The 14,116-nt window shown below is 35.1% G+C and overlaps 1 protein-coding gene across 4 annotated transcripts in view; it reads right to left on the bottom strand.

Annotated features, from left to right (window-relative positions):
- Positions 1 to 14,116, bottom strand: part of MCTP1 (multiple C2 and transmembrane domain containing 1) — a 413,595-nt gene that overhangs the window by 193,974 nt on the left and 205,505 nt on the right. For all 4 annotated transcript variants that reach the window (XM_067568438.1, XM_067568440.1, XM_067568437.1 and 1 more), the window contains 3 exons: positions 12,857 to 12,936; positions 11,762 to 11,870; positions 4,118 to 4,156 (listed from right to left, as the gene is read on the bottom strand). In XM_067568438.1, the coding sequence (XP_067424539.1) occupies positions 4,118 to 4,156; positions 11,762 to 11,870; positions 12,857 to 12,936 (228 nt within the window). The remainder of the gene's footprint in view (positions 1 to 4,117; positions 4,157 to 11,761; positions 11,871 to 12,856; positions 12,937 to 14,116) is intronic.

Here is a 14,116-nt window from a genome sequence, read left to right as displayed (position 1 = left end):
ACTTCAAAATGGAATGAAGGGCCTAAAAAAAAGGGCCTAAAGTAGGACCTAAGGCTGTAGCCTTATTAGCCTATGGGTTAATCCAGCCCTGTGAACACAGTGACCTAAAACAGACTTTGTTTCATAAAGTATTGTTTAATCTCAACAATAGGAATAAACCATAAACAAGAGAAAAATGTTTTTAAAACACAAGAGAAGATCTACATATATACTTATCATATCTATAGCTTAAATAGGTTTAGCTTTACCAACCTCCCAAACCTCTGGGAATTGTGGTTCAGTCTGTCCCCCAAATTAGTCTCTGCCTCACTCTTTGCCTGGTCCTTAAGAAACTGTCCTTTTACCTCTCAAAGATAGCTTTTATACTTTTTCCCCACCTGGATTCTTGCACCTGTACTTACAAGCCAAACAGTTGAACTCCACCTGCACTTATATTGTCCTTTAAGGACTGGTAAATGGGCTATCTGAACTCCTTCTTGACCACTTTCTTGAATAGATACAAGCAACTTCAGCTTCAATTAATCCCTTGTAATCATATAGCAAACATTACAATCAAACAAATGGATGGAACATATAATATTCATAAATTATTACAGGCATCCCCATGTCCTTCATGAAAGTGGATGTATTTTTAAATAAATAAAATACATCTTGTTTAAGAGAAAATCATGAGAAAAGGCTTTAGCTTTTCCAAGTCTATACAAATTAAAAAACCCAACAGATTGCTGAACCCAGATAAAATTACTTGTCAACCCCATTTTTTTCATAATAAACTTAGATCTTAAAAGTGTACATTACGTCTTCCAGTGAGAGTAGTATCTGTAAAGTTAGCAATTACTAGTGTGAGTAAACACCAATAATCCAACATTTTGCAACACAAACATTTTGGTTTTGCAGATTTTCTTTCCCCTTCCTGTTTCTTATTATGATCAGATGATGTTTGGTTTTCAATGGATAATACATTTGCTTTGGATGACATACAAATCAATATTGAACTTCATTTACTGTTTGACTGGCCACAAGTCTACTATTTATCCTTTTGATTTCAACAGTAAACACAACCCAATCTCACATTATGTGAGTGCCACAAGTAATAAGGTTTCATTTGAGAAAACTCATTATTGGCAGTATGGATGAGACAAAAAGAAAAATTTCATCAGTGAAAGTCAAGATGAGGAAAATACTGAGTGAGTACTTAAGCAATGGGAATGTTATCATTATCTTGTACAAAGGATAAATAATATATTAAAAACAAACAATGCTACACATTTCTCTCCGCGATTACCACTTCCTTCAGGATCGATAATATTGAGGAGATTTTAAACCCTTTTCATATAGCATTTTGCACTGAATAGGAGTACAAAAAAGGAAAAAGATTATCTCACTTGCATCTCTTACCCAGTAAGTCAATAGACTCAATCATCTGCCAACATTTTAATAAGGGGTTCAGACATCATCTTTCCCTTGAATAGCACTAAAGCCTGTGTGCTGCACAGAGGAGGGGAGAAGGACTGGGAATGAATCTGTTTTTCCAATATATTTTCATAACCAATTTAAAAAGGGAGACAAAACCACCTCTCAATTCCAGTTGCTCTTCTTTGTTCAAGATGTTAATACTTGGCTCACGAAAGCCCTAATTATATTAATAGTTTGTACCCCAGTATTCTATGCTGGAAACAACTTGAAAAGTTAGTACTATGTTTCACTCTCATAAGTACAAACTACTACTACTAATTACTGAAAAACTATTTTAATAATATAAAAGCAATTCATACCCTACAATCCACAAAGCCATATCCCCTTATTATAAAGTGTAACTATAAAGATCTTAGAGGATTAACAAAATTGAACTTAATACATGTTAGATACCCCTAAAATGTATCTATAATAGCTTTTCTAATAAATCATAATATCATGATTTTAGGGTCTGAGGCACCTAGGTCCACAAACAAGTAGTGTCCCACTGAAGGGGGGGATGGGGACAGAAGAGATAGAGCAGAAGATTTCCCTCTGACACAATAATAAGGTACCTATTTTTCCAGACATTCCTTAAACCTGCCATTGATACTTCATTTAATATTGACCTATCCTGCACCTCAGACTATGGCAATTTTTGGAAGAAATTCTATATTTGTGAAGTAAAGAATAGATCTTTAGGTACAGGGTTGCTATTTTAATTTTTAAAAAGGCAGCTGTTTGACGTTGCTCAGAGGTTTGGAATTGTTGAAACAGTAGCAGTGAAGATGGATTAATGAGCAGAGTGCAAGTGAAATGGCCTAAATTGAACAATAAATGCAGTTTATCACATGGAGCTGCAATTTATCACCCGACCATCATCATTATATATGTGGTAGAAACACATATGTATGTATATGAACTACAGTGAATCCGGTTTCAGTGAATAATAGATATTTAAATAAATACATTCTGTATATACCCAACCTTTTTATATGTCTATCATCCTTGAGAGCTGCAACTGTTAAATCAATGTTAAATGACTACAGCACAAAAGTGAATATAAAACAAATCATTCAGGTAGAATATTTTTTAAAATTCTCAACTATTGTCAAATTCAGATAAAACATAAGAAATTGCTTTTCAAACTAGGCAAGTCCCACCTGAATGCAGTTACTACAACATCAGTGGTTAAAGCTTCATTTGCAGGATATGTAAACTTATGTGTTCCACCAGCCCCACAACACTTCATTAGCACTTCAGGACAATCTGAGTTCCCTGTGTATCATGGAAACTGCTGGAAAATGCTTAAGTTAATCATCATGCTTCAACAGGCACTTCCATCTAAGGAGCTCAACTTTTCGTACAAACATCAATGAATTATTGTTCACCACACTACTCAAATGGTAATTATCTTCATTTTACAGATTAGGAAAAGGAAACAGAGGATGAATGACCTCCTTGAAGTTACACAGGAAATTTATGAGAGAGCCAAGAACAGAACCCAGGAACTCTCAACTCTAGTTCTGGGCTTTAAATAGAAATAAATGATAAAAATATTGATTTACGCATTTTCCACTGAGTGTGTAATATAGAATTGCCCTGCAGTGTCACTATACTGAAGTTTGTTTATATACAAGAAAAGTATATCAATTAGAAAAGTAAATTATAGTTTTTAAAAATAAGAGACTCTAGGATGGCTAATGTGTTTTAAGGAATTTACATGATAAACAACCAATCTCAAAATCAGACTTTGCAGTCAAGTTCAAATGTTGGAGAAGCTTTCTTAAGTTTTTTTTTTTTTTTTTTTTTTTAAGTTACATAAATTAAAGAAAGACTACAACTCAAGAGCAGTATCAATAATATACATGGTACATGCTTCATTAGAAAGCATACTGTACTTTTATGTTATCAGTGCCTTAAAGAAATATCACAATCTTTTAAAAGTGTGCACTAACTTTTCAGAAATATGCACAGAAAATATGCTTGGTTTGGTGTTGATGATTTTAGTCAAAATCCTAGTAGCCAGATACATCCAATACATACACAATCACAACTTCTGACACTATCATAGGTAGTGTTAACAGAAAGGCCAACATCTAAACTGGCTTGGAGATAGGCCTATTCAGCACTGCTCCCTAACATGGTCCCTAAAAATAAAGATTGAGGCACATTGTTGGAAAACTTGACTGTGGTTAGAGGGCTTAAATATCTTAGAATTATCAGGATAGAAACATTTACAAGCATAATTTCAGTGAACTAAAATCAAATACAAAAAATAGTTAAAGTGATAATTGGGACACAGAGACCCTCATATACTTTTGAGCTTTGCGCATTAAATTACATTTTTTAGGTTCTATTGTGTCCAAAAGAAAAACTACCATACATGATAGGTTACCAGCGTAACATTGCCAGTTAGATAAATAAAGTGTTTGGATGAATTTGAGACAAGTTTAAACAACTCAAGCGTTTTACAACTTTTTATTATTACTGAAAAGGCTTACTCGGTTATCTCAAATTATATAAAAATATAATTTCATAGAGAATAAATCCTGTGCCATAGTTTGCAATGCTAAAAGATATTTAGTATGAAATATAATGGTTCTTCTTAAAAAAAAAAAAAAAAAAAAAAAATGCTAAAAGACCACATGCTAAGAATTACCTTACTCGATCTTTTCCAACTCTTCCTCATTAGCATTGTCTGTAAATGAAATAAAGCATTTTCATTACCTTTTACTCTGACACACATAGAAATAGGAGGCCAACTGTCTCCTAAAGGGACAGTCCACATTGAACTGCAGCTACTGTAGTGACAACACACATTTTCCAGCGACAACTGCAAAGACTGAAATCAAAGCAACTCAAAGCACCACTCTTCAGGCGGATGTGTTTCTCCTAATATTTTTGAAGAAATTAGGGTAATGAATGTGAAGATGTTGAAAATAAAGAAGAGCAAGGAAGTGGATAAGCAATGAAAAAAAATCAACTTTAAAACCAATGCAATTTTTGACTGATCACTGATCAGCTTTGAATTTTAGGAACACATGTTCCAATACTTTAGAGTACTCTAGCTCCTTTGCACAGCAGATACAGCCATAGGTGGATATCCCACGCATACAATAGTCCTTGTGTAGCGTTCAGCCATCACAAAACCTTTATTACCACTCCCCTATTAGCTACTCATGCTGGGGATGTAATCAGAGAAAAGGTGTGTGGCTGGAGCTCCCACATGTTTGGCTGAACTAAGGCTGCCAATGGCAGATGACACAAGATAGAGCTGCCTTCAGATTGATCTTCCTAGCTCCAGGGTCCAAGCTGGTGCCGGCTAATCCTAGAATCAGGTGAACACAAAGACTGCTTAAAGAAGTTGTTCTCTGCCTACCTCCAGATGTGTACCAAGCACTCCTTGGCTACTCCTGAGACTTTGGCCAATGAAATTTTTCTGGATTTTATTTTCCACTGATAAAAAATTAGAGCATTCTCAAAATTCAATTGCTGTGCTATGAAGTACTGACTACTTTCTGCCTTTATCTTATCATTGTTAAATTTTATCCACAGCACCGAGAAGCAATACACTGTATAAGGTGTCAAGTGTCTAGTCACGATATCTGCTAGAGAACTGAAGGTCTCTAATAACCTTTTATTACTGGCACACTACACTTTCTGCCATTCATCTTACACAATTATAATATTTGTTCTGACTCATTTTTAAACAAAGAGGCCCACATCAGGTTACCAGAAAAATTTGTCAAAATTTAGCATTCCTAGAGATCATACTCCGTCATTTCTGAGGGCAGAACTAGCATGGACACAAATTTTTAGTCACTGAATGGACAGAGCCTACTGATCAGGATGGAGGGGGACAATTTAGCTGAGCTCCAAATGCCACACTAAGCACTTTACTTGAGCCACAGAGCAATTAAGTTGCATACCTTGTATTTATAAAAAGGTTATTTTAGCAGTGTAAGTTTTCATTTAGTATGATCAAATAAAATGGCATCACGTTCCACTTAAACTCTCTTTGTTTCTTGCAAAACAACCAAACTGTGCATTATGCTTAATTTTAGTCACTTTTTTTCAGGCAGTCTGAAAATAAATTTAAAATATGAAATGTATGTTATTGGTAATTTTAAAATAAATGATAAGGGACTTTTCCATACCAAAAATAAAAGCTTGTTTAATTGGAAAATGGAAGAAAAATGGTTAACTCATGTGTACTTATTTAAGCTGCAAACAATAGTTGAAATCTAAAGGGCCAAATTCAATCCTCAATAAATATTATGCAAATCTTAACAAGCAATTCTCATCCATAGATGTCAAAGTGCTTTACAAAGTTGGGTAGGTATCATTACCCTTATTTTTACAGATAGGAAAACTGAGGCATAGAGAGGTTAAGTAACTTGACTAAGATTACATTCTGAGTCAGTAGCAGAGCCAGGACTAGAACTCAGATTTCCTGAGTCCTATTCACTGTACCATACTACCTCCCATTGACTTCAGTGTGCTTTGGATCAAGGACCTAAATGAGAAGGAGAATCGGGCCCCAAGTCTAAATCAGATAGAAATCTAATACTATTTCATCTCCGAGAACTTTATTTTATATTCTAGCTACAGAAACACAATTGTACGTTTGAGCTTATCAATATTAACACAGGCTGCTGCAGAACAAGTTTAAAGTTGTAGCAATAACAATCCGATCAACTTTCCTTAGAAGACAATAAAAGAAATGCATAGCACAAGACTATGATAGATGAGCTGCCGGAAATGGTATCATTTGAAAACATTCCATGACCTGAATCCATTGCACTCTTTCATTCTCTTTTTTTCTGTGATATTAATAACCTTTAGGCAGATACATAAATGTTACAGAAGCAAAACATAATAGAATTCAAGGGAACAAACAAAATCAACAGCATTTTAACAACGGGTATATTTTTTCTAAAATGAAACAAACTAGGATTATGCTTTATCATTTGGGATAAATCACTTAAACAAATCAACACCAACAATTTTATTTGTATTAAACAGTAACATCCTGGTAACATATGTTTGAGGATTTTTAATTTTATTCTTAATCTTCTAATGTTAGCCAAGCAGTTTATAGTTCTAGAAAATAAGGGAACATGCAGCTCAAATGAATTCATGGTTTCTTTTTAAATTCTCAAATGATGAAATCAGTGCATTGAACTCTGCTAGAGAAAGAGCTAGAAAAATCTCATGCCTGCACAACAGCACAAGTGACCACGATGCAGGACGTAGATGTACAAGAGGGACACCAATATGCGTTTTATGTCAGTGTGCATGCAGTTGTAAATATTGCATATGCCATGCTTTACATAACACTTCACAAAACAAATATGTATAAAAAAAATGCAGTGAGTTAAACTAAACAAGCTTTATTGATACATGACTCAATTTTAAAGCCAATTTTAGGCCTAATTTTTTCTAACTAGATTTTTTAAATGTAGGAATTAATGTAAAATATTTCATCATTCATAGGGAGTTACTTAATTTTTTGTAATTAGAAATGGCATTTTTTCTAATACCTCTCATATTTTATATATTTCAACTCTTCTTTTGCTTGCATTGATTATCCAAACTGGCAGTCTACACAATGACAAATTATTCAGACTGTTTTATTCATGTAAATGACAGACAATGTTAGCACCACACAGCAAGTACACAAGACTTTCTGATTTAGAATTCTTGGAACTAGTGCTACTGCAAAAACATGAATTTAGGATCCATTTCTGGGAAGCAACTCAAGAAAAACTTGTTTTTATAATTAAAATTTTCTAAAAAACTATAGAACTACAATTTTTACTCATGATATTTTAATACCAATAGGCTGAACTAGTTCATATTTTCTATAGCTTTGTAAAATAAATTCATTTTTCAATTTTTTGTATGTCAGTTTTTATTAACAGTATCTTCAAAGTTTGAAGACCATGCAGTCATATTTATACTATCTACTGTACTAGAATCCTATGTAAGTGGATTGGTGTTCTATTCATAGATCCAAGTATGTATCTGGTCCTAAAATGTAAATGTAAATTATAAGCGTTCCAGTATTAAAAGAAATTTTGTTATTACCTTAGATTTCAGCAGTAGCTTACAATGGACTAAGGCTATCTGAGCACAACACTGGTTTGTGATTTTATTTTCTGTTACCTGTTTCGACTCATTTTTCAAAAACCCAATTGTAAGAATTATTTGTGTATTTCCCAAGCCAATACAACAACATAATGCATTGTGAATGTGCTTTTGTGAATACTGTACTGAATCTCCTTTAATCTAAGGTCTTCTTTCTCCTAGAAGAAATATAGGAAACTTAGAATATTTAGCATAACTTTACACAATTTATACCTTCTCACTTTTCCCAGTACCTAATATGCTTTCACAGATTTTCTGGATTTTTGAAAGTGACATGTTTTTATGTGAAGAAACTTGAAACATCAGCTACAAATTTGAAAGAAGATCATTTCACCAGTCAGTATTTTGGACATTGCATTCCATTAGAGCTTCTTTCAGGCAGATAAACCAGAGAGAGTACTCAATAGCACTGGAGAAGAGAGCGAGTATGTGCAAGACTGGTGTAGCTCACCTCTCTTTTAGGTATCTCTAAGCTACAAACACCTAAACCCAAACACCTACTATACTTAGGTCAATATTATTTGATGTTTTCAACGTTCCATATTAGGTATCAATCATTTTTAGCACAGATAAGAATATACATTATGCCTAGAAGTATTTTCACCATCTGAAGGACAAACTCCAAACCTCCAAGAGGAACATCTTTTCCTTCAACACAGGACCAAAACATTTCAACATTTCACAAATAGGATAAATGTTCTGGAATAGCCTTCCAAAGGGAGCAGTGGGGGGGGGGGGGGGGGGGGGGGGGGGGGGGGGGGGAACCTAGCCGACTTCAAGACTGAGCTTGATAAGTTTATGGAGGGGATTGTATAATGGGACAGCCGAATTTGGCAATTAACTGATCTTTGACTACTAGCAGTAAATATGCCCAATGGCCTGTGATGGGATGTTAGGTAAGGATGGCTTCTGAGTTACTACAGAGAATTCTGTCTTTGGTGTCTGGCTGGTGAGTCTTTCCCAAATGCTCAGGGTTTAGCTGATCACCATATTTGGGGTCGGGAAGGAATTTTCCCCCAGGGCAGATTGGCAGAGGCCTGAGGGGGGCTTCGCCTTTCTCTGTAGCATGGGGTCACTTGCTGGTGGATTCTCTGTACCTTGAAGTCTTTAAACCATGATCTGAGGATTTCAATATCTCAGTCATAGGTTGGGGTCTGTTATAGGAGTGGATGGGTGAGGTTCTATGGCCTCCATTGTGCAAGAAGGTCAGGCTAGATGATCACATTAGTCCCTTCCAACCTTAAAGTCTATTAGTTTATAAAAGGATGTGGCTCCCTCCAGTTATTAGTTTAATATAAAGAAAGTAAATAGAGTTGTAGATCTAACCATAACAGCATTTCTTCCTGATGCTATTGCAGATTGAATGGATGATGACAAGAGGCTGCTATCCAGCCAACCTATACATCCTATACCTTCTCACATTCAGTATCTATCCCTTTAGGTAAAGATCTTGTTGAGGGGCAGCAATAAAAAAACCATGCTGTTGTAATGAGGTAATTTTCAGTATATTTAGATTTCACTGTGTAATGGGTGGATATTCTTTCTGAACAGTGAATAGCACAATATATATGTCTGTGTTTGAGTATTGTGTTAAAAAAATCTGTGGAATGCTACTGTTAACATTAGAGGTTTTCCTCACAAATATATTCTTCTGACTGCTAAGTCATAATTAAGTATTTTAATGGCAATTTTACAAGTTAGTCACTTTGAGCAACAGGGTTGTTGCCAGTTAGCTCCGTAATACCTGCTTAATGACAAAATTTAATCTCATGTGTTTTACAATTTATGATCAGAAATACTTATGATGCGAATTTGGAAGATATTGTGCTGAGCAAAATGGATAAAACCATTGTTTAAATGCACTTCCATTTGTTGAATATGCACAAGATTTTTTTTTCCCCAAGGAACACTTACAGAATGCCAGGAGGGGGATTAATGGTGAAAGAATTTTTTTCAAAACTCTAATTCTACAGTACTCCAAATACGAGGCATACACAGTCATGTACTGGCATATTAAGTGGTTTAATTATAGCTGGCAGAAAAAAAGAAGAGGAGCAATGCTGCAGTCCTCCACAGCCTTCCTCGTGTTTTAGTACATAGTCTTATTGGATTGTCATATAACTCCTATGTAGTATATACTACAGTCCTGTACTGAACAGGGTAAAATACAAGCTGTCAAAGACCATGGAGACAAAGTTTTTTTCTGTCCTCCTATCTATTTTTAAATCACTTAGTATGGAAGTACTTGACCTTTGATGCTTACTTCTGGTAGTAAGACTTCTTATGTTTGATAGTTGGCTGTGGCAGAAGGATTTTACACTCCCTGTTGAACATATGCAGATTAAAAGGTGTATTTCAATTGTGTGTGCAGAAGTGAGTACTAAATATTTCTTGAAGTTTATTTCCCACAAAATCTTCTATTATTAATTCACAGCAATAAAAGACAAACATGTCAACCCAAATGCCATGAATCTCTGGGTATGTTCTTATGTGGCCAATTGAGAGGGAGAATGGAAAGGCAGTGGGGAGTATTTACTATGAAACATGATCATATAGTGGGCCTTAAAACTCATTTTACTATATAACTTGTCAAGGGGCTGATGATGCTTTCCAGAAGGGATTCTTTCCACTTCCTTTATGAAATTCTAGGAGGTTGGACTAAGGTTTCCCATAAATTTGAATAAAGGAGTCCTTCACAAGATTACCACAGTTTTCTGCTTCTCTGGGACCAAAAATGTGTGTTAAAGGAAAGAGAATCCATGTTATTCTACAGGCACTGTTCAACCTGTAGTCAGTTAAATTTCTGATGTAAACTGGCATCAGCGTTTGCAACTCAAAAGTCAACAGGAGAAAGGATCCAAGCTAAATGTTGATTTTACATTATCAGCGCACATGGAAAAATCAAAGGATAACATTTTCAAAATCACTTAAGTGACTTAGACACCCAAGTTCCACTGAAAGTCAACAGGACATACATTTTCAGAAATTTTACACAATATATCAAGTTTAATGACATCGGCAATAATAAAGGGGTTCACTCAAATCTAAAATCGGCAAATCCTGTAGGAAAACAAGTTTTCTGCATCTAATGGGTGAAACTAAAACATTGGGAAATGTTGACATTATGTTGTCATGTGCCCATTTTGAAGTTACTGCTAGATCTTCCCTGGATTCCATGGAAGGTCATCGTTTGAATGAAAAGTGATAGCTTTGCAGTCAGCATAAATAAATATAAGCAAATATGCTCAGGAATAAAATTTGACACAATACACATGTTAATTCTTTACTTTAGGTCACATTGAAAATCTACAGTTGCATCCCTGTTCAGTACTGTAACCATAACAAATTGTCTCTTCATAAATTTTAACTGCAAACAAGATAGAACTAGTTTCTGAAGCTCTGAATCAGGTATAATATGTTCAAGTTTCACAGATTCTTGCTTGAATATTTACCTGATAAAAGCTTGACAAAATAAAAGCCCATTTTATAAAAGAACACTTGTTTAATTTTTTTAATACATTTATTTTTCTGTTTCTCCCAATCTTTGAACCCTTATCTTTGACCATCATCTTTATGCCACGCCCATGTCTTTTTCATGGCATGATGGATGAGTAAATTACAGGAAAGTACAGTAAAAAGGGTCATTTAATTTATGGCGCCTTATTAAAAGGTTGAAAAATATCATCCACTGTTTCTGCAATTAAATGCCAAGCAGTAGAAATTCTACTTATTGCAAGTTTCCCTCCTCATTCCAACACTGGATTATGTATGAAATGTTGGACACTGCAGCACTAGGTCCAAAATTCTCTATCAAGAAAATGGTTCTTCAGTGCACTTCCATATTAACTACGAATAGTCACCTGGAATTAATTTTGTTTGAGACTATTGTACACATTTATGTTCCACCCAGATCCCTTACTATTTTCATAAGAGGATCTGACCTGAAGTAGGCCTTTTGTGCTCAAATGCAACATAAACACTGATCAATAGTGTTTACTTATAGGAATGGGGAACACAAATGCATTTCAATGTTGTAGTCTCATCTCACCATGGAAGACCTAATCATCTGATCATTAACTATATACTGTAAGTCAGAACAGGTTAACATGTACTTGTTGAAACTTAAAAAAAAAAAAAAAAAAAAAAAACTTACCACTTCCTTCTGTTCTTCTTTGGGAGCCAATAGAACTGATAATAATATAGTTCCCAGATCATGGTCAGGGTAATGAGGATCCTTCAGACTCAAGGTGATATCTGTTGGTCTAGCAGACCAAAAGACAAACATTTAATGAAGTTTCTGAAGCATCAGGTTCAACAGAATCCACATTTTATATGAAGCGACTTAAAAAATTACTTAATGAGTTTAATTTACTTCTATTTTTAAGGATAGACCTCTAAATATATTACTGTAAGAGCCAGCAGGTCTTAAACCTGGGTCTGCAGAGCTGCAGACAGTGACATCTCCACACTGCTACCCAACATTAGCTATAACCAGCTTGTCCTCCATTACCCATGACCTGCTTTGGACACAGACCATGGGAAGTCCTGCCTCAAGAGATCTGCAAGGCAGCAGCGTCATGACTTTTCATTAGCTCCCTACTGTGTATAAACCCAAGGGCCATTCCAAGAAGTGCACATCTCCCATAGCTGCCACAACCATTCCTGCTCTTGAACTCCTGGCTTCGCCCTCAGCTTCATTGGGACCTCCCCTCCTGACTCCAACCTTGAAACCTGACTCAGACTCTGATCCTTGACATTAAACCTGGCCTAGAACTTCACTATGAATTCCTCAGCTATTCTAGCCTCAGGTTTGACTTTGCCCAAACTTTTGGTCCCGACTGGCCTTGTCGGGATCCTGACATTGACGCTTCGTGCTTTTTAAGTAGCTTGTACATAATGAAATAATTCAATCTGAATTATAACATTTATTTCAATTAAAATAGAAGAAAAAGAAGTTTAACAAAAAAACAAAACAAAAAAACATGGAGACAGAAATAAAATGGCTGCAGCCTAATCCACTGTAGGTACTGCAGCAAGCATTATGTACTATGACAACACAGTATTATTAACATTTATACTACAGCAATGCTCCAAGGCTACATGTTCTTTACCCTGCTATCTGAAATAGAGTTATTATTTTTAAGCATAGAATTTTCAACCTTATTTGCAATGCCACAAGTATGAGATTAGTTGACGTCTTGAGGACAATGCGTATATGACTCCATGGACTTTCACACCTGCATCATACCTGTTTAATTCTAGTGAGGTGAGATCCAAAAAAGCTGAGCCAATAAAGTCATCCTGAAGTCCAAAGTCATAATCAAAGACCTAAGATGTACAAGAGAAGAAAGTATTTCCAGTATTAGATTTTTTTTTAAACTTCCTTAATCAATAAATGTTACTTGAGTGTCCATTTCTCAGGGTGGATTTTCATCCTATTGAAAGTAGGCATGAACCCTGGGGTAATCTGAGGCAAATAAATTAAAATTTGAAGCTGCTCATTTAAAGTTCAAAGTTCAGTGTGCTCATTTATGCAAATAACCAAGGAACTATTATATCTGGACTCATAGCTGAACAATATCAACCTTCTATTGACAGAACAAGTAATTATATAACAAATCCATTGAGACTGAAGAGGAAAAACAGATATACGAGAGAGAAAAAAAATCACAGATTCAGCTTCCAGGTTATGAATTATACTTAAATAGTTGCACTGAGTAATTCTATAAAGCACAGGCTGAGCATAGTCTCCAGGCTGAGATACAGTCGTCAGAAATAAATGGACTGTGGTGGCAGTATTATTACTGATATGTACCTATAGCAGGATAATTTTGCAGAGCGTATTACAGAATTTTCTTTAAAAAGGAATTTATAATTTAAATTAAACAATTAGGAGATTTACATAAGAGGATTTTATCACTGGAAGTATTAATAAATGAGTATGAGTTAGCTGTGAGTTGACTTGCCTACCAGGAGAAGGTGGCAGATCTCACGAAGCATCTAGACAAACCTCTTATAGAAACCTGGAGCAGAATCTGTGGCCATTGTACAGATTAGTGCCAATGGCGTGGGGATAGATTATTCCCCTCCCATATGAAAAGTCATGGGAAGGGACCTTGTAGAGGAAATAAATTTAACAATTGTGTTTTCTTTCCTTTTTTCAAGTTACACAAACAAAAACCTAGAAAATTAAGGGCCCAGTGATGTCACCTATACTCACGTTAACTCCAATATGAAGGTGGCATAAATCAGACTTTGAAAGTACCACATTAACATTATATCAGATAGTATGGAGCAATGTAAAGGACATGTAACAAACTGCATGATCTCTGTCTGATTCACTAACAAATCATTATCCAGATAGCAAGAATGGTATTCTTAGAAAAATTCAAATTAAATCTCACAATTAATTAAATATGAAAAAGCAATCAACCATACTTATGTAAACACCAAGAACATCAGTGTTCCCCTCCCCAACAACATACACTGGATAAAATACAAAGAAAAG

Source organism: Emydura macquarii, unplaced genomic scaffold (genome assembly GCF_026122565.2).
Source record: "Emydura macquarii macquarii isolate MOO-44397 ecotype Brisbane River unplaced genomic scaffold, CSIRO-AGI_Emac_v2 contig_2897, whole genome shotgun sequence".
Taxonomy (NCBI): Eukaryota; Metazoa; Chordata; order Testudines; family Chelidae; genus Emydura; species Emydura macquarii.
This window is presented reverse-complemented; position numbering and strand designations above follow the sequence as displayed.